This window comes from Podarcis filfolensis (genome assembly GCF_964270895.1).
Source record: "Podarcis filfolensis genome assembly, chromosome: 9".
In the NCBI taxonomy this organism is placed as follows: domain Eukaryota; kingdom Metazoa; phylum Chordata; class Lepidosauria; order Squamata; family Lacertidae; genus Podarcis; species Podarcis filfolensis.
The window spans coordinates 77396587-77414882 of NC_139610.1; the positions used below are offsets into that span (position 1 = coordinate 77396587).

Here is an 18296-nt window from a genome sequence, read left to right on the forward strand (position 1 = left end):
CCCCCAGACCCCCCTCTTCCATTGTCTCCAGAAACTGACAGATGCCAGCCAGTTGGTGGCCATCCCGGCATGCTGTGGCAGGGAGTTCCACAGTTTAACTATGCTGAATCTCACCCATGCTGAATCTCCCAATGGCCCATTTGTCTTCTGAAATGCACTACTAAATAGGCAGCCCCCCCCTCCTCCTTTCCGGTACTACTGGCCCCCTTCATCACCCTCCTGAGACCTCTTTCCACATTGCCCCCCCCACTCCAGGTGAGGCCTGGCTAGAGGGAGGGAGCCACACGGCCGCTGGGCCACTTTCAACTTGGCAGGGGAGCGAGGGGTGGGGCCTGGCTGCGCTCAGCTTTCGTTGCCCTGCAGGTGTTGTCAGAATGCACAGATGTTGTGACTTGCCAGGATTCGCTCTCACAATGCAGGCGGGCAGGAAAGCAGCGAGCTGCTCTCTGGGACAGGATTTTACTCCCAGGGAACTCAGGGTTCTCCTGCTCGCTCCTCGGCCCGACTTCTGCAAAGCCAGGGACTTTGCGGCCAAACATCAGGATGCCAAGAAGGCGAAGAAGCTGCTGGGTTGACCGCTGGTCCATCTGAGCTCAGCTCTGCCTGCACTGACTGGCAGCGGCTGCCCAGGGATTCAGGCAGGGGGTCTTTCCGAGCCCCCCCCCCCCCCGCCCCCGTGCAGATGCCGTTGGGGGCTGAGCCTGGGGCCGGCTAGAGCCTAGCCCTTCCCCCCCAGGGGGAGGCGCCTGGAGACAGAGGAAAGTGGGTCACGCAGATTCTTACGGATTTATTCCTGAATCAACAGAAGCGCTGAGTGGCTGCAATGTCAGGAGTCTTTAATGTGGAAAACAGGTGATTTGAGAGATTGCGTGTGCTTCTCCAGTTTCATTGTGACCCTGAGCACAACGAGGCGGCCTGGGAGCGCTGGAGCGCCTTTTGGGATTTCAGGCCCTGCCGCCCAAAAAGCTGCTTTCTCTTCCTCCAGCAGGAGCTTCTCCCATGAGCCAAAATGTCTAGGGCCAGAGAGTTCCTGCAGGGAAGCAGGCAAGGCCTGGCGGGAGGCAATCGAGGCTGCTTTCCCCCCCCCCCCTCCAGGGAGCTCCCTCGTGCACCAGCCCCCCTGGGGAGAGTGTCACAGCACGGCTGCCGCTGCGCTGGGCCGAGGGGCGCGAGGCACGTGCGGCAGAAGCCCCAAGGAGTTCATGGTGCGAGTGGCGGCTCGTCCTGCCCAGGCCGGAGCTGCCCCCCCCCCTCTGGCCCAGTCAAGGCTCAGAGGTCCTGTTCATGCAGGGCAGGGCGGGGACTTTCCAGCGGCGGCCCCCGTGCAGCCGCAGCGCCAGCCACTCCTGCTGCATGGGGCTGAGGTAGGTCTCGGGGCTGCAGCCGCCCCCTTGCATGCGGCTCAGCAGGTCGCCCGCCTGGCTCTCCAGCACGGCCCTGGCCTGCGTGGGCAGCCCTTCCAGGCTCTCCAGGCTGTTCAGGCTGCCTGGGCCGCCGTCCTGCGTGCGAATCCCGTCGTGGGAGCCTGGGGGGAGGAAGAAGAGCGGCTGAGGAAGGAGACGGGGCCTGCCAGAGACAGCTCCACCTCGGGACCCTCCTTCCCGTCCCACTGAGATATGGCCCTTCTCTGCTGAAGCGTCCCAATCCGTGGCTGCTCCGTGGCAAGGAAAAGGCCCCTCTGCGGGCTCAGGGGCACTCTTTCCTTCGGAACCTCTCCGTACGCTCCAGGACCGAGTCTCTGCAGCAGTTTAGGACAGAACCCCCTTCCCATCCGGATCTCTTCCCAAGTCCGCCAGTCCTCTGTGGAGGAGATCTGGTCAGAGAGCCACTCTGCAAAGGCCTGGCGGGATCGGAGTGAGCAGAGTCCACTTCTGACAGCAGCCAACGCAAGGCCCAGTCAGCGCAGGGCACAGAGGGGGCGGCAGTGGCTTCTGCTGCAGCACGGATGTCGCCCTTTTGGAGCGCTCAAAAGTGCCTCGCTTGCGTTCCCCAAACGACCCTCTCAAACAAGCCAGTCTCCTGTGGGGGCAGCCGAGGTGCCATTTGGCTTCCTGGGTCTCCCTCGGACTCTACAGACGCACCAGTTCTGCTGGCGGCTCAGAGGTAGACTGCCACTGAGCGCAGAGGCTCCATTTCCAGCTTTCATGACCCTGGTCTTGAGGGGCAGAGGTTTCCCCCAGCCGTGGACAGGAGAGGGATGCACCTTCCTCGCCCACAGACCCACTGGGTTGTTGGAAGGGACCCCCAAGAGCCATCTAGAGCAACCCCCTGCGATGCAGGACTCGCAGAGCCCTCCAGAGCGCCCCCACAGGCCCACTCACAGCACTTGTGGAAGGCATCCCAGGTGTGTGAGGGCAAGGAGGTCTTGGGGGGCTGCTGCAGGAGGCAGGCGATGGCATTGTCCACTTGCTGGAAGACGCGGAGGGAGAGCACCAGCTGCTTGATCTCTGGAGACAGACCATAATCCTCCGACTGCAGCAGCTCACGCACCAAGTCAAAGTCCTGCTTCAGCTGGAGGGCGCCCTGGAGGCTGGGGGGGGGGGGCAGAAGGCAAGGCTGGCTGTCAGAGGGAATAAAGGGCAGCCCAGCCTGCCACCCTCCTTGGGCAGCAGGGCCAGACCCCTCTCCCTCCCGGACGAAGGCTCACCTGAACTTGATCTTCTGAGCCAGGATGTGGTCCATCCAGGCTTCCAAGAAGGCCGTCGTCACCTGGCTGAGCGCTGGTCCCTGGGCATCTTGAGGCAGGAGCTGGATGCCCAGCAAGACCTGGCCCAAGACGCTCTGGGCAGCAGCAGAGGCGTATTCGCTGGGGGAGGGCGGCAGCTCTGCGAGGGCAACAGGAAGACTTAAGGGGGGAAGCCCAGCAGGATCAGACCCAAGCAAGGCCTGCTGACTAGGCCAGGAGCTGCTGGGCCCCACAGGGCCAACCACATGCCCCAGTGGGGAGCCCACAAGCGGAACAAGGGCAGCAGGAGCAGAGCTATGAAGGACTGGTAGCCAGGAGGGCTCCACTCTGTGCCCTGCAGGCCTACCTGTTCGGAGGGTGAGGCGCCAGTGCTTGCCCAGGGGCATGGTTTGGCTAAAGATCTCCGCCGACATGCGCTTGCAGTCCAAGGAAAACAGCGTCAGCACTTGGTTCGCAAACAGCTGTGCAACAGAGGAGGAAAGGGCCCATGGGGTGGGGTGGGAAACAAAGCACCCCATTGCCCCCTGTGCAAGCCCCACTGGAGAGGTTGGAGGGCTGCCAGGGGGCAAGCAGAGGGCCTCTCTAGGGAGCTGGGAAAGGCCCAGCCTGCTGTGTTCCAGGCACCAGAGCTCAAAGCCAGTGTCAAGGTCAGCCAGGATCCTGGAGGCTGCTGGGAGGAGAGTGGGGCAAGGCAGGCTGGGACCCCCGACACTTACTTGGACACTTGAAGCTGTGGAGTGGATCTGCTGGCTCAGCTCCTGCTCCTGGCCAGAGAGGAGGGGGCTCTGCTGCTTCCTGCCCTCAGGAAAAGCCGTGCTCACCAGTGCGGACATCCTGGTGGCCTCTGCCTTCAGCAGCTGTAGGAAGGAGGCCGGAGGCCTTAGAGGAGCTTGTTCTGGTGCAATCCTCTCTCTGCACTGGCCAGGACTTTTCCCTCTTTCTCTGGCCAAGAGAGACACACGCAATGCCCACAGCTGGACTGTGGGCCAAGCGGACAGCTTTGGGGATGGATCCTTGGCTATTTGCTCCCCTCCCCACCCACCACTCACGGTTCTACTTGCCTGCAAGTCCCCCTGGGTCACGAGGAGGAACTGGTTGAGGGACCAGGAAGCCAAGTACTGGTAGGCCTTGCTCATGACCCAGTAGCAGGAGGAGTGAGCGGTGGCCAGCGAGAGGGACAGCAGCCGCAGGTGGAGGCCGGATGGGACAAGGCTGCCGGCTGCAAGGGGGAAAGGGCGTCAGTGGAGGAGGGAGTCGGGGCCCAGCTGCTGGCCAGGGCAAAGGGACTCCAACCTGCCCCACAGAGTGCAGCCCCCACTCACCTGTGCTCTCCGTGGGCTGGGAGTCCAGGCACTGCAGGCTGAAGGCCAGGGGCAGGTAGAGGCTCTGCAAGAGCTGAGCCGTCTGGCTGCAGGTCACCTCTGTGCTCTGGGCAGGCTTGGCCAAGCATTTGTCGGTGAGGCTGGAGCCCAGAGCCTGGCAGAAACCTGGGACAGAAAGGGAACGAGGTCAGATGGGGTCACAGGGCAGGCACTCCACAGGGACACGACTGAGGAGCTGCCTCCCAGCTGCCTGCCGTTTCCCTTGCACCCATCACAACGGAAACTGATGTAATAACTGGCTAGACTCACCCGTGGCTCCTCTAACTCTACTATTTAGTAGGTTACAGAAATTGTACTAACAGATGATATGGAATCAATGCAACATCTCTTAAGTACTGCCAGAGTGATTATTTGTCAGAATTGAAGGGGGCGGGGATGAGAGCACCACCTGAGAGAGAATGGAAAACTAAAATCTGGGCACGGTACATATGATGGAGCTTACGAAGACGGTGAGAACCAGAGAGGGCAGGCAACCCAATGTCTTCATTGAGAGACGGAGCCTTTTCATAACATACGGGAGGAATAAGGTACTGGAGAATGCAAACCCATTTCTGTTACTTGAAACTTTATGATATTATGATGTTCAACTTTGTTACGGAAATCAGTTGCTATCTGTTGGGATCTAGATATCCCCCTTCTACTCTACTCTTATTTCAATTTATTTGATATTTTATAATTTTTTAATTTTTGTTGCAAAAAACAAAACAAAAAACAAAAAAACCATCTCTTCTACGATGAAACAGACTTCATCAGAAGGTGGTGAGCTCTCCTTCCTGGGGGGCTTTCATACAGAAGTTGGGTGGCCATCAGTCACCGATGCTTTAATTCAGATTCCTGCATTGCAGGGGGCTGGACTAAATGACCCTCGGGAGCCCCTCCCAACTCTCTATCTCATGCCCAAAGGCCGGCCCTTCACTCAGCCCTTGCCCCACAGCCCCCACCCCTGCCAACAGTGACTGCCCTACCTTGGTCCCAGTATTGGAGGACATCCCGTGTAAGCAGGTGGAACGCCAAGGCCTTCAGTTCCTCCGCGCTCTCCTGAGGCACACAGGCTGCAGAGACCCAGAGGGAGCGAGAGAGCATGAGCCCCACGGGGACCAGACTGCCTGTTCCCCCCCCCCCAGAGTGGCAGGCAGGGACCCCTAGCCCAATTCCAGGGGGCTGTGGATCCTGAGAGGGAATGGGAGTCTCCCAGAGGCCATACCAAGGTGTTTAGGGGCTGAGAAAAGAAAATCCAAGCGGCCCCTCGCAGGGCATATTCCACCAGACACAGGAAGGAACTGGTCAGGGAAATTTCCCCTTGGGCTGCAGGTGCCCATTTCTCCTTTGACCTCCCAAACTGCAGCCCCAGGTGGGTGTGGGCCTTGCCTGTCCTTTCGGGGCTCAGAGGGCACCAGCACCCCGGAAGCAGAAGTGCAGGAGCCCCGCCTGGTCCTCTGCCTCCCCTGCCCAACTGGCAGGGCAGCCCTTTTTGTGGGACTGGGAGATTGCTGGCAAGTCAGACCAGACACGGGCAAGACTCAAGCAGTCCGCAAGGGGCACCATCAAGGCCTGGGGAAAGTGATGGGAAATGGGTTGTAGGGAAGGCAAAGACCCCTTGGAGGCAGGAAGGAAGGCAGGGGGCTGGAACGCCATCCCGGCAGGTTTCCGTGGCATTGTCTCAACCCCACCATCAGCCAAGAACCTTAGCCTGCACTTAAGAATCTCAGAAGAGCCTTCTGGATGTGGCCAAGGAGGGTCCTATCTAGCCCACTATCCTGCCCCCTCCAGTGGCCAGCCAGATACCCACAACAGGAGCTGAGTGGCAAGAGTCCTCTCCCCTCCTGTGGTTTTCAGAAACTGCTATTCAAAACGCTGCTGCCTCCGACTGTGGAGGCACAACACAACCATCTTGGCAAGTAGCCATTGAGAGCCCTCTCCTCCTTCTAAAGACATCCAAGTCGGCGGCCCTCCCTGCCTGCTGTGGCAGGGAGTTCCGCAGTTTGACTTACCCTGTGCCAGACCATGGCTCAGCCTCCGGGCCAAAGCAGCCGCTGCCCCCGGCTGGAAGTGCGCCAGAGGCGGGTGGAGCTCCAGCTGGTGGGCCAAGGAAGAGGCAGCCGCTCTCCACATCAGCGGGCAGTACTGGGCATAGAGTGCTGCAGCCGCCTCGGTGAAGGAGGTGTCCAGCCAACGCACAGACTTCCAGCTGGGCAGCGAGGCAGAGTCCAGCCCCTGAGGCAGGTCAGCCGGCTCCAAGCGTTCGAGGGGCTTCTCCTGCTTGGGCCGGTTCAGAACGTGATGCCACAGGCTGTCCGTGGAAGCCACCAGCTCCCCCAGGACAACAAGGAGGCCCTCTTCCTCCTCGTGGCACAAGGCCTGCAGCTCCACCGAGAGGCTGGGAAGACCCTCGCCTGCCGGAGAGGCCTGGGAGACCCTTTCCAGGAGCCCAGGCTTGGCGTCCCCACCCCAAGGCGCAGGCTCCAGGCCCCCCCCTCGGAGGAGCAGTGGGTGCAGCCTCTGGGCGGCCCGCTTGCCCCTCTCTGCTGCCAGGATGCCCAAGACCCTCTCCAGGGGGAAGGCTGGGGAACCGCTCGCCGTTCTCTTCAGGCCAGGCTTCCTGGTCTGCTGCTCCAGGAAGGCCTGCTGCAGCGCCTGGTCGTTCACCACCTGGTTGTAGATCTCCAGCCCCTGGAACAGGTCAGACAGCGGGGCAGCGGGCACAGGAAGGGCGTGAGCCAAGCTGCGCAGCAAGGCCTCAATGTGGCGCTCCAGGAGGCAGACGGCGTGCAGGGCCAGCAAGCAGAGGGCCCGCCTCATGTGCTGGACCACCTCGTGGCGCTGCAGCAGCATGTGCCGCAGCCAGGGGTCGCTGCGGATGCGCCGCTGCAGCCCCTCCCAGTGCGTGGCATGGGTGCGCATCTCCTCGCACAGCCCCCGCAGCTGGCGGCCCCAGGTGGCGTCCGGCTGGCCGGCCAGCGGCAGCAGGGGCAGCAGGCAGCGCTCGGTGGCCATCAGGTGCTGCACGAAGGCCGAAGCCGCCTTGAGGCGGCGGCTGAAGTGGCGGGAGAGGCGGAGGTGGTGGCGGTGCTGCAGCAGAGCGTGGAGAGTGGCGCAGTGGCGAGCCACGCTGCTCCGGGCCGCGTGGTAAGTGAAGGCGCCCCGGGCCGTGTCCGGGAGGGCTGGGCGCACGTGGGCCTGGAAGGTCTCCGTGCGGGGGTTCTCCATCACGCACAGGCAGCGGCTGAGCCCCAGGAAGCTGCGCTCCACCTGGGCCAGGCGGGCCAGGCCTCCGGGAGAGTCCTCCTCCTCGCTGTCGTAAGCGCTCTCGCTGGGGCGCGGGGGCAGCAGGCGCCACAGGCTGGGGTTGACGCAGTGGCGCAGGAGAGCCTCTGCCTTCTGGAAGGACTTGGCCAGAGGCGTCAGCGATCTGGAGCCTGCAAAGAGACAGAAGTCTGATGCCAACCCTTTGCAGTGGGGCTGCTTCAGCAGGCTGGCATCACCCGGGCAGCCACAGCCATGCCCTTCCCCTCCGTCCTGCCAAGGTCTGCCAGGAGGTCAGTCACCTCTGCTGCCCCTGTTGGGACCTGGTCTGCCTGCAGCAGGCTGCTAATTCCGAGGATTAAGTTGGCCTGCCTGGAGCAGCCGAGCAGCAGGAAGAAAGGGCAAATGCAATTAAGGGATCTCCCAGAAGCAGGAGGGGGGCAGCGCAGGAGGGAGGCAGCTGGTTCCTCCCCACCCCACCCACCCCCCGCTTTCCAGAAGTGCTTCTGTGACAAGGACATTCCAGTGGAAAACCACCCGTCACTTTCCTTACAGTCAAGCGAGGGGTGGGACACACGACTGGGAGCGCTCCAGTCCTCCTGAACGGAGCTTACTTTGGGCACCATCTCTGCTGTGTGCAGTGGGCAGAGCAAGAAACAAACGGAAGCCTCTGGCACGAACCAGAGGTCCCTACCCACCTGTGTCGGCTGCCTCCAGGTGTTCCCCTCCATCAGCTGGCAACACCCTCCTGGGCCCCACCAGGGAGCTGAGCGGTGGCAAGAAGCCCCCCGAGGCCTGCGATACACGGGACATGAGGAGCAGGAAGATGGCGTTCAAGCCCACAGCCTCGGCCTCAATCACCTGTGGAAAGACAGAAGGGTCAGCACTGAAACTGCACCCACCCCTGCCTCTTCAGAGAGGCAGCCTCACTGCACCCTGACCCCCCCCCCAACTTTGGGCAATGTCTCTGGAAACCTTGCATGCTTCCTAGGACCAGAATCCGGAGGGGCCTTTTCAGAACAGAGGAGGTTCAGTGGCTGCCATTTGCTTCCAGGCTTTGGCTCTGGGAATCTTCCAGAGTGTGTGCAGACCTGAAGAGCTCAGCCAGAGGATCAGGCCAAAGGGTGCCCATCTCGTGCAGCAAGCTGCTCTCAAAGTGGCAAGACGGAGGCTCCTTCCTGCCAGTCCCAGCAACGGGGGTTCAGAGGTGATGAGATGCTGGATGCTATGATCCTAATACACGACTGTGGCCTGATGGGAAGTCTTGCTCTCACGCTTCGCTCCTGCACATAATGCTGCACAAACCGTCCCAATACTAAGACATTCCCTCACCACCCCAGAATGTTCAGTTCACATTGAGTTCATGAAACACTGTACCCTGACCTGTCCTTAATGCATAGTTGACCACATCTATTGGAACGTAATTGTTTAAGTCTTGCATTATCAATCATTAGTTATATTTTAATTAGGAGGTTTTCATGCCTGTCTAGTTCTGTGCTCCCTTTCCCAGCCCTTAATCTATCGGTGATTAATGCCTATATGCAACCTTTTGCTTTGTACTTGTGTTAACCAATCAGCAATAAGCACATGTGTGGCAATGCTGTAATATTCAATAAAAAGGACTCCCCGAGACTTGCTTGAGAGATGCCTCCCAGATGACACTCGCTACCTGTCTGTCGTTATTTCAACCCAACACAGAGGCACCCTGCCTCCCACAGCGTAGGCGGAGCCTGGCCGTTGCGGCTGGTGGCCACTGACAGCTTTATCCTCGGCTACCAAAATGGGTGGCTAGCACTAAATCTTGCTGTAGCAAGTGGTCCTTGCTGGTCCTTAAGAGTCGTTTGGAAGCAATTCCGCTTAATGGGCTCTTGAAGAGCTTGAGTGTTCATTTTGCACCTTGGTTTCCTTCCTTGAAGCCTGCATTGAGGTATAATCTTGATAGCCACCGTCACTTGCCTACAAGCACTCCAACTGAAGAACAGCCTTGACCAAAGGTGTCACGGGCTTTGAAGACACTCGAACTCAGGATGAAAGGGAGAAACGAGCCAAGAGGAAGGCACGTTTGGCAAATCCACACCATGATCAACTCCCGCCCAGAAACCAATGTCCCCACTGTGGAAGGACGTGTGGATCCAGAATTGGCCTCCACAGTCACTTACGGACTCACTGTTAAGACCCTGTTCATGGAAGACAATCTTACTGGGCTAGGAGGGATCGCCAAAGAAGAAGAAGAAGAGTTTTAACTCTGGACAGTGTGGAGAAGTCTGTCTTGAACCTTCCAACATCCAGTTTCTTTGGCTGGCCCTCCTTTCTAGTATGATGAAAGAGAAACTTCTCCTATCTGCTTTCTCCAAAGTGTGCATAATCTTATACACCTTTATCATGTATTTGTTTGCAAAATGCCACAACCTTTATTCACAGTGAAATCGCTCCACCCCCTTGATCATTTTGGTTGCCTTTTTCTGAAACTTTCCCAGCTCGAGAACAGCCTTTTGGAGGTGAGGCGACCAGAACAGTACACAGGTTGCACAACTGATTTGTATAAATGACATTACAGTATTGGCAGCTTTATTTGCAATCCCTTTCCTAATGATGCCTGGCATGGAATTTGCCCTTTGCACGGTTGCCACACGCTGGCTCAACATCTTCCCTGAGCTGCCCGCTGTAACCTCAAGGTCCCGGCCAGTCACCACCACTTCAGACCCCACAAGCACATCTGTGAAACTGGGATGTTAAAGCCTCACTGGATTAGTGACCTGGCCATAGTCCTTGCTATTTTATCATTCACTCTGTTCCTATACAGTGGTACCTTGGTTCTCAAACTTAATCCGTTCCAGAGGTCTTTTCCAAAACCAAAGCGTTTCAAAACCAAGGCGCGCTTTCCCATAGAAAGTAACGCAAAATGGATTAATCCGCTCTAGACTTTTAAAAACAACCCCTAAAGCAGCAATTTAACATGAATTTTACTCTCTAACGAGACCATTGATCCATAAAATGAAGGCAATAATCAATGTACTGTACTATAAAATGAATAAGACAGTATTGCAGATGATAAAAATGAAATTATTTTCTTTTCGTACTTGCACTGATGATAGTCATTGTTTGGATGTGGGCTTTTATCCTTTCCGCAGTCACACAATCAATCAATCAATCAGTAGCTGAACTGGGTTCCACACAGTCACAAAAACAAATTAACCAAAAAAGCCTCAAAAACAAAAATGCAAAATGAATAGCAAAGACAAAAGCGCCAAATACAGTGGTACCTTAGTTCTCAAACTTAATCAGTTCCAAAAGTCTGTTTGACTTCCGAAATGATTGGAAACCAAGGCACGGCTTCTGATTAGTGCTGGCACCCGGAAACAGTAGCCGACAGCTGCATCGGACGTTCGGCTTCCGAAAAACGTTCGAAAACCAGAACACTTACTTCCGGGTTTTCGGCGTTTGGGAACCAAGACGTTTGAGAACCAAGGTACCACTGTAGCTGTCTCAGTCTGCCTGTGAAATATATATAAAAAATAAAAAAATAGTCCAGTAGCACCTTAGAGACCAACAAAGTTTGTTCTTGGTATAAGCTTTCGTGTACACATGTACACTTCTTCAGATACACGGAAACTGAAGTGAAACAGCCTGTGAAATTTACATTGCTGGTTTGTTGTACGCTACTTTCATTTCTTTAAGCAGTCTACTTGAACTTGAAATAGATTACAAAACAGGCATATTTTTTAAAACACCTTGATGCTGAGCCTCCTGGAACAGTGGCCTTGGGGGTGGGTAGAAATCCCCGCCAGTGGTGTAGCGTGGGCCGGCCGCACCGGGCGCAACATCTGGGGGTTAGGGGGCGCAAATCCACGGGTTAGGGGGCGCAAATTTCTTGCCTTGCCCCGGGTGCTGACAACCCACGCTACGCCACTGATCCCCGCTTTGTCCCCAAGACTGCCTGCTTGGGCCCCCGCAAGTGGCTGCCCAGGCTTCCCTCTGCTCCATACCCAGCAGAGAAGAACCTCAGAAAAGCCTGCAGGATGAGGCCAAAGGGGTACAGCCTCCTGTTCTGGGTTCCAGGTGCCCCTTTGGGGAAACCCGCACGCAGGATCCGAGCCCAAGAAAGAGCAGCCCCATCCCCTCCTGTGCCTCCCTGCCACAGGGATCCAGACGCCTCGCTGCCTCCACTGTCCTTGTCCTGTCCTCTTTCTGTTTCTCCTTAATTTTTACATTAATTTTCCTCGACTAAAATCCAACAAAATCCACATTTTGTCAATCTCTAATTACAATTCACATTGCAATATGTTGTTGTTGTTTAGTCGTTTAGTCATGTCCACCTCTTTGTGACCCCCTGGACCAGAGCACGCCAGGCCCTCCTGTCTTCCACTGCCTCCCGCGGTTTGGTCAAACTCACATTGGTTGCTACGAGAACACTGTCCAACCATCTCGTCCTCTGTTGTCCCTTTCTCCTTGGGCCCTCCATCTTTCCCAACATCAGGGTCTTTTCCAGGGAGCCTTCTCTTCTCATGAGGTGGCCAAAGTCTTGGAGCCTCAGCTTCAGGATCTGTCCTTCCAGTGAGCACTCAGGGCTGATTTCCTTCAGAATGGAGAGGTTGGATCTTCTTGCAGTCCATGGGACTCTCCAGAGTCTCCTCCAGCACCAGAATTCAAAAACATCCATTCTTTGGCGATCAGCCTTCTTTATGGTCCAGCTCTCACTTCCATACATCACTACTGGGAAAACCAGAGCTTTAACTATATTGACCTTTGTTGGCAAGGTGACGTCTCTACTTCTCAAGATGCTGTCTAGGTTTGTCATTGCTTTTCTCCCAAGGAGCAGACGTCTCTTAATTTCATGGCTGCTGTCACCATCTGCAGTGATCATGGAGCCCAAGAAAGTAAAATCTCTCACTGCCTCCATTTCTTCTCCTTCTATTTGCCAGGAGGTGATGGGACCAGTGGCCATGATCTTCGTTTTTTTGATGTTGAGATTCAGACCATATTTTGCCCTCTCCTCTTTTACCCTCATTTAACTTATATGCAGAATTCATCATGCGAAAGGCTGGACTGGATGAATCCCTAGCCGGAATTAAGATTGCCAGAAGAAATATCAACAACCTCAGATATGCAGATGACACAACCTTGATGGCAGAAAGTGAGGAGGAATTAAAGAACCTTTTAATGAGGGGGGAAAAGGAAAGCGCAAAATATGGTCTGAAGCTCAACATCAACCTCTTTCCAAGCCATCTCGCTTGGCGGCTCTTGCTGCCTCCTGTGGCGGGGAGTTCCGCAGGTTAACTCCGCGCTGCCCTGATGCCGCCGCCCCCCTCGCGCCCGCTTCTCTCCTCCAGAGGAGGCTCCGCCCCGCGCGAGGCCCCCGAAGGCCCAGAGGAGCGTGCGACCCGTGACACGCAAGTTTGTCTGCGTTCACACGTGCACAGCCAGCTCAACGGGCGGAGCCGACTCTCGTCGTCGCCACGGCCCCCGGAGCGGCCCCCTGCCCGCCCCCACGGCCCTCTCCGCTCCCTACCGGCCTGCCTCCCTGCGAGAAGCCGCCTCGCTCGCCGCCGCCCTTGGAGCCGCTGCCTCGGCGCCGGGCAACCGAGCGGCCCTGAGGGAACCGAGCGGCGGGCCAATGGGAGCGCGCCCAGGAGTCACGTGGAAGGGGAACCGTTCGCCTCCGAGGCCTGCCGTTCTCCAAGGCGCCTGCAGGGGGCGCAGCGCGAAAGGGAGGCCTGGTCCACCCAGGCAGCAGGAGGGGGGGCGAGAAGGAAGGGACTGTACCATGGCGGGCAGGGGGGGCACAGGGATGCCCAGAAGATGCTGCGAGTCCTAAGAAGATACTTATTTTTTCCCATGCTTTTCCGGGGGGGGGGGGAGCATGTAGAGGCAGCAGAGTGTGGAGCAGCAGCGAAGAGGCCCGGGTTCAAAAAACCCTGAGCCTCCCTAAGGCTTGCCTACCTCACAGGGCTGTTGTGAGCAGGGCCGGATTTAGGCATAGCTGTCAACTTTTCCCTTTTCTCGCAAGGAATCCTATTCGGAATAAAGGAATTTCCCTTTAAAAAAGGGAAACTTGACAGCTGTGGACAGCTCCTGAAGGTAACAGGGCCCTTTCTATGTCCAGGTGTCCTTCATCAACAACAAATTGTTGCTGTTTTTTGTGTTGAATAGATGCTCTATGTCAAAACAAAAAAAAATTTTTTTTCCTTCCAGTAGCACCTTAAAGACCAACTAAGTTAGTTCTTGGTATGAGCTTTCGTGTGCATGCACACTTCTTCAGATACACTGAAACAGAAGTTGCCAGATCCTTCTATATATGAGCCGCATGAAATGGAAGTCCATCAACCTTCATACCAAGAACTAACTTAGTTGGTCTTTAAGGTGCTACTGGAAGGAAAAAAAAAATTTTTTTTGTTTTGACTATGGCAGACCAACACGGCTACCTATCTGTAACTAGATGCTCTATGGTAATTGATGGACCTAAGAGGTATCTCAAGCCATTTGGACATGTTGCCCTGCAAACAGTCCAGGCAGAATGTTGTTATCATTTAGTCATGTCCGCCTCTTTGTGACCCCGTGGACCAGAGCACGCCAGGCACTCCCGTCTTCCACTGCCTCCCTCATGCTGGTAGCTTCGAGAACACTGTCCCACCATCTTGTCCTCTGTCGTCCCCTTCTCCTTGTGCCCTCCATCTCTCCCAACATCAGGGTCTTTTCCAGGAAATCTTCTCTTCTCATGAGGTGGCCAAAGTACTGGAGCCTCAGCTTCAGGATCTGTCCTTCCAGTGAGCACTCAGGGCTGATTTCCTTGAGAATGGATAGGTTTGATCTTCTTGCAGTCCATGGGACTCTCAAGAGTCTCCTCCAGCACCATAATTCAAAAGCATCTATTCTTCGGCGATCAGTCTTCTTTATGGTCCAGCTCTCACTTCCATACATCACTACTGGGAAAACCAGAGCTTGAACTATATGGACCTTATGCAGAATGTCGGCACCCTATATATAGAAAGGAGCAAGCCGGTGATATTTTAGGGAGCAGGCTAGCAGGTGGGGCCCATGACTTACATCACAGGAGCCCCAAGAGAGTGGAGCTCTGAGCTATAGCTTGTTTAGCTTATATGTAATTCCGGTACATATAACGGCAGACCAGGACTGGGCCCAAGGAGAGTGGCCAGGAAGGGCACAGCTAGGGCTTTGGGACCTGGACGCTGATCCTGACACCCTCACTATAGAGAGCCATAGTGCTGCTTGCCTTCTCAATCCAGCCCGCAGACAGTCTGTTTTTACATGAGTAGAATGTGTGCTTTTATTTAAAATGCATCTCTGAATTATTTGTGGGGCATAGGAATTCATTCTTTTTTTTCTTTTTCTTTTTCCTTCAAAATATAGTCTGGCCTTGTAAATCAAGAAAATCTTTAAGAAAAATACATTTTTTTAAAAAAAATATAGTCTGGCCCACCACATGATCTGAGGGACGGTGGACTGGCCCATGGCTGAAAAAGGTTGCTGACCCCTGTCTTAAGGGGTATCTGTGCGAGCCTGTGACCTGGATTCAGGAACTGAGTATTTACCATCACAAAGGAATTGCCAGGCTGCCCAAATAATGTAATCAGTGATCATTCTCAGGTAACCTGCCAGGCAGGTTTTCTGCTGTAGACTGCCTCTTCTGTGATGTATGTATGATGTATGGGGGGGGGTGTCTTGGGCTGCAGGGTGGCAATTTAAAAAGTCTATATAAGGCCTTGCACACCATTGTTCTGGGTCCCTCCTGTGTGTGGCTGTGAGGACCCTGTTGCAACAGTTTAATAAAGATCAGGCTTGCTAGCTGTTTTGCTTTTCAACATTCTCTGGTTGAAGAAGAAGAAGAGTTTGGATTTGATATCCCGCGTTTCACTCCCTTTAAGGAGTCTCAAAGCGGCTCACAATCTCCTTTCCCTTCCTCTCCCACAACAAGCACTCTGTGAGGTGAGTGGGGCTGAGAGACTTCAGAGAAGTGTGACTGGCCCAAGGTCACCCAGCAGTTTCATGTGGAGGAGCGGAGACGCGAACCCGGTTCCCCAGATTACGAGACTACCGCTCTTAACCACTACACCACACTGGCTCCCCAGGTTGGTCTCTGTTATTTTCTCCTGCTGATAGAGAACCTACAAAAGGACTCTATATGGGCTCTTGGGTACCCCATAAGTAAAAAGGAGCAGTTTTATCTTATAACAGGGTTAAGTCAGGACCCGACCTGCCCTGCCCGCCTTGCGTGTCTCTGCTTCTAACCCTCTAGTTTTACGCCTCTTTCCTTCACGAAGTGCATAATCCTCATTAACCACCAAATCCCCCGAAAGGCAGGCCCCAGCCGTGACTGAAGCACAGTGCTCCAACCGGGGACGTGAGCTCCCACAGAAAAGCCCAGGGTTCCCCCAAAACCGGCCAGTTACTTCCAACCAGCCTTGGCACCCTTTGGGCCCGGAGGGGCTCCGCCACCCCCCTTGCTTTGCTGGGGGTCCGTGATTCTGCACTTGGGGTGCAAATCCTAGCAAGAGCAGCACCAGCACCCCACCTTTCATAATGCTTAAAGGTACAAGAGAGCCCCTGCAGAGCCTGATTCCCCCCCCCACACCCTGTGCCTCTCTAGCTCACCTGCCTCTGCCAGCCTTTCCCTCTGTCCTTAGAACCATAGTGCTGGAAGATACCCAAAGGCTCATCTAGACCAACCCCCTGCAACCAGGAACCGCAGCCCATCCATAATAATAATCATAATAATAATTTTATTATTGACACCCTGCCCATCTGACTGGGTTGCCCCAGCTGCTCTGTGCAGCTTCCAACATGGTAAAAACACAGCAAACGTCAAATGTTAAAAACTTCCCTACGCAGGGCTGCCGTCAAATGTCTTTGGAAAGTTGTGCGGTTCTTTTATCCGTTTGACATCTGAGCTGCATGTGTTGCTGGGGTTTCCGTTTATGCGCAGCCCAGATTGCCATCACTCGGCACAGAGGCTAGGCTTGGGACCTGATCCTGCCCTTCTCTTTACCGCAACACGTTCCCTTCCATCTGTGCGATCACACAGGAGTCGCAGAGTCCGACTCCTCCCGGTCTGCCAGCCACACCTTTCTCACCTGGGACCGCCACCCTGAAGGGAGAGATTCCCTCCTGAACTCTGCATCCCTCACCTCCAGCTTCCCAGGGACCACTGCAGGCCTTACCTCCATGGCGGGCTCCTTGCGGCTCCTGGCCAAGGCATCCTCTTCCTCATCCTCCATGGTGGCCGGGACAAGTGTGACAAGAAGGAAATGAGCTTATGGACTTCCCGGCTGGTGGTGGCCTTAATCCAGGATGGACAACACTCATTGGCTTAGGGATTTCAGTCCACTCCTGGAGGAAGGGGGGAGAGGAGGTCCACCGCCCGGCCCTTTCCCAGGACAGCCGCCCTGGAATGCCACTTAGAACCACAGAATGGGAGAATTGCAAGGGACCCAATGATTCACCTAGTCCAACCCCCTGCAGCGGAGGAAACCTAGCCCCACGGTTTAATGGATTGTGGTTTTCGATTTGCATTTCTGTTCTGGTTAACTGCAAGGCTTTCTTTTTGACTCTTCCCAAAGCAGGTTTCAGAGCCTGGCTGCTGCTGGATCAAGCCAAAGGGGGCTCATCTAGTCCAGCACCCTTTTCTCAAACAGATGCCCCCAAGGGAGCCCACAAACAGGACCTGGGTGCAGCAGCGACTCTCCCCACAGTAACTGGTGTTCAGAGGCATCGTGTGGCAGATCCCAGTGCCTGAACTGCCTTTGAACAACTGAGGCAGAGAGCACTGATAAGAGGTGAAGCTCAAGGACTCCTAGACAAAATAAAAACTGGCAAATCGCCAGGTCTGGATGGAATCCACCGTAGAGCTCCCAAACATTTTGAAGGTGAAATTGCTGATCTTCTAATGAAAGGACTGGAAAGTAGCCAATGTAACACCAGTTTTTAAAATGGGATGAAGGGGGGGGGGAACCTGGGAACATTGCAGGCTGCTTAGCTTAATTTCAGTCTTGGAAAAACAGGCAGAAAGTATTGTTGAAGATAAAATAAGCAAGCATATAGAAGAACAAGCCCTACTGTGATGCAGAGCTAGCATGGCTTCTGCAAAGGCAAGTCCTGTCTCATGAACCTTCCATTGAGAGTGTCAGAAAGCAGAGAGATAGAGGTGATCTGGTTAACATGGTGTGTACTTTAGACTTCCAAAAAATTTTGACCAGAGTTTCCCCCCTCCGTCCTGCTGAACTTGCAAGGGCCAGGAGGCCAACTTGGACACCTGAGAATACAAAAAGGCAAACAAAACAAACTGCATTTTTACCATCATTTTTGGACCTTCCTGCTGAGTGAAAAGCATAGAACACTATTGAGAAAATGTTTCTCCCAAAGTGCTAGAGTCCACAAGTAATTTCATAAGAGGATGCAACATGTGTTATTCTTATGTGATAGCCTATGTCCAGCTATGTGCACAGCTACACTTGTGAATAGCCTTAAAAGGCCTAACATGCAAGTCTCTTCAAAGAGGCGGAATCGGCAGGGCCCTTAAGGGCATCTGGACCGCTGTAGGACTCACTTGACTAGAAGTCCCCGGGGTTTCTTCGGGTTTTTCTATAGGGTTTTCTGCAGGACTACGGTGTTCTGGGATGTGGTTTTTCTTTGTTCTGGCTTGTAATCGTGTAAGTCTCTGATTCTTGCCCCCCCCCCCCCCGTGCCCCTTCCTCCCCTGTTTCCTCGTCGCTATCTGAGTTGTCGCTAGGGGCGGGTGGTGTCGGTTCTCTATAGTAAAAGGGGATCAGGGCTTGTTCCATAGAATCACCTGCGAGGTGTCCCTCGTAAGGGGGGGGGGCATAGACTGCCTTCCGGGATTTAATATGGGCAGCTGATAAGATGGGGCTCCCTTCGAGGCTTGGAGTAGTCCTTTGACCGTCTCAAAGGTGGCCAAATACTCTAACTGACGGAGTTTTTCTTCCATCAGATATTTCCTTAGGTGTTTCAGG

At 55.1% G+C, this 18296-nt stretch overlaps 1 protein-coding gene across 1 annotated transcript; it reads right to left on the minus strand.

Moving 5' to 3' along the window:
- Positions 1-815: 815 nt before the first annotated feature.
- CCDC142 (coiled-coil domain containing 142) lies at positions 816-12918 on the minus strand. Its single transcript, XM_083571130.1, has 11 exons — positions 12821-12918; positions 8010-8172; positions 6060-7484; positions 5034-5120; positions 4009-4173; positions 3748-3905; positions 3403-3543; positions 3033-3147; positions 2648-2825; positions 2322-2530; positions 816-1525 (listed from the first exon to the last, which is right to left on the minus strand). The coding sequence occupies exons 2-11, from the start codon at positions 8122-8124 to the stop codon at positions 1263-1265; spliced, it is 2856 nt and encodes a 951-aa protein (XP_083427256.1). The 5' UTR covers positions 8125-8172; positions 12821-12918; the 3' UTR covers positions 816-1262.
- Between the last annotated feature and the right edge of the window lie 5378 nt (positions 12919-18296).

Coding starts and splice junctions, on each gene's coding strand:
- CCDC142 (XM_083571130.1), bottom strand. CDS start 8,124: ATGTCCCGTGTATCGCAGGCCTCGGGGGGCTTCTTGCCACCGCTCAGC. Junction 5,121..6,059: donor GAGCCATGGTCTGGCACAGG/GTAAGTCAAACT, acceptor GGGTCTCTGCAG/CCTGTGTGCCTCAGGAGAGC. Junction 3,148..3,402: donor CCACAGCTTCAAGTGTCCAA/GTAAGTGTCGGG, acceptor TCTGTTGCACAG/CTGTTTGCGAACCAAGTGCT.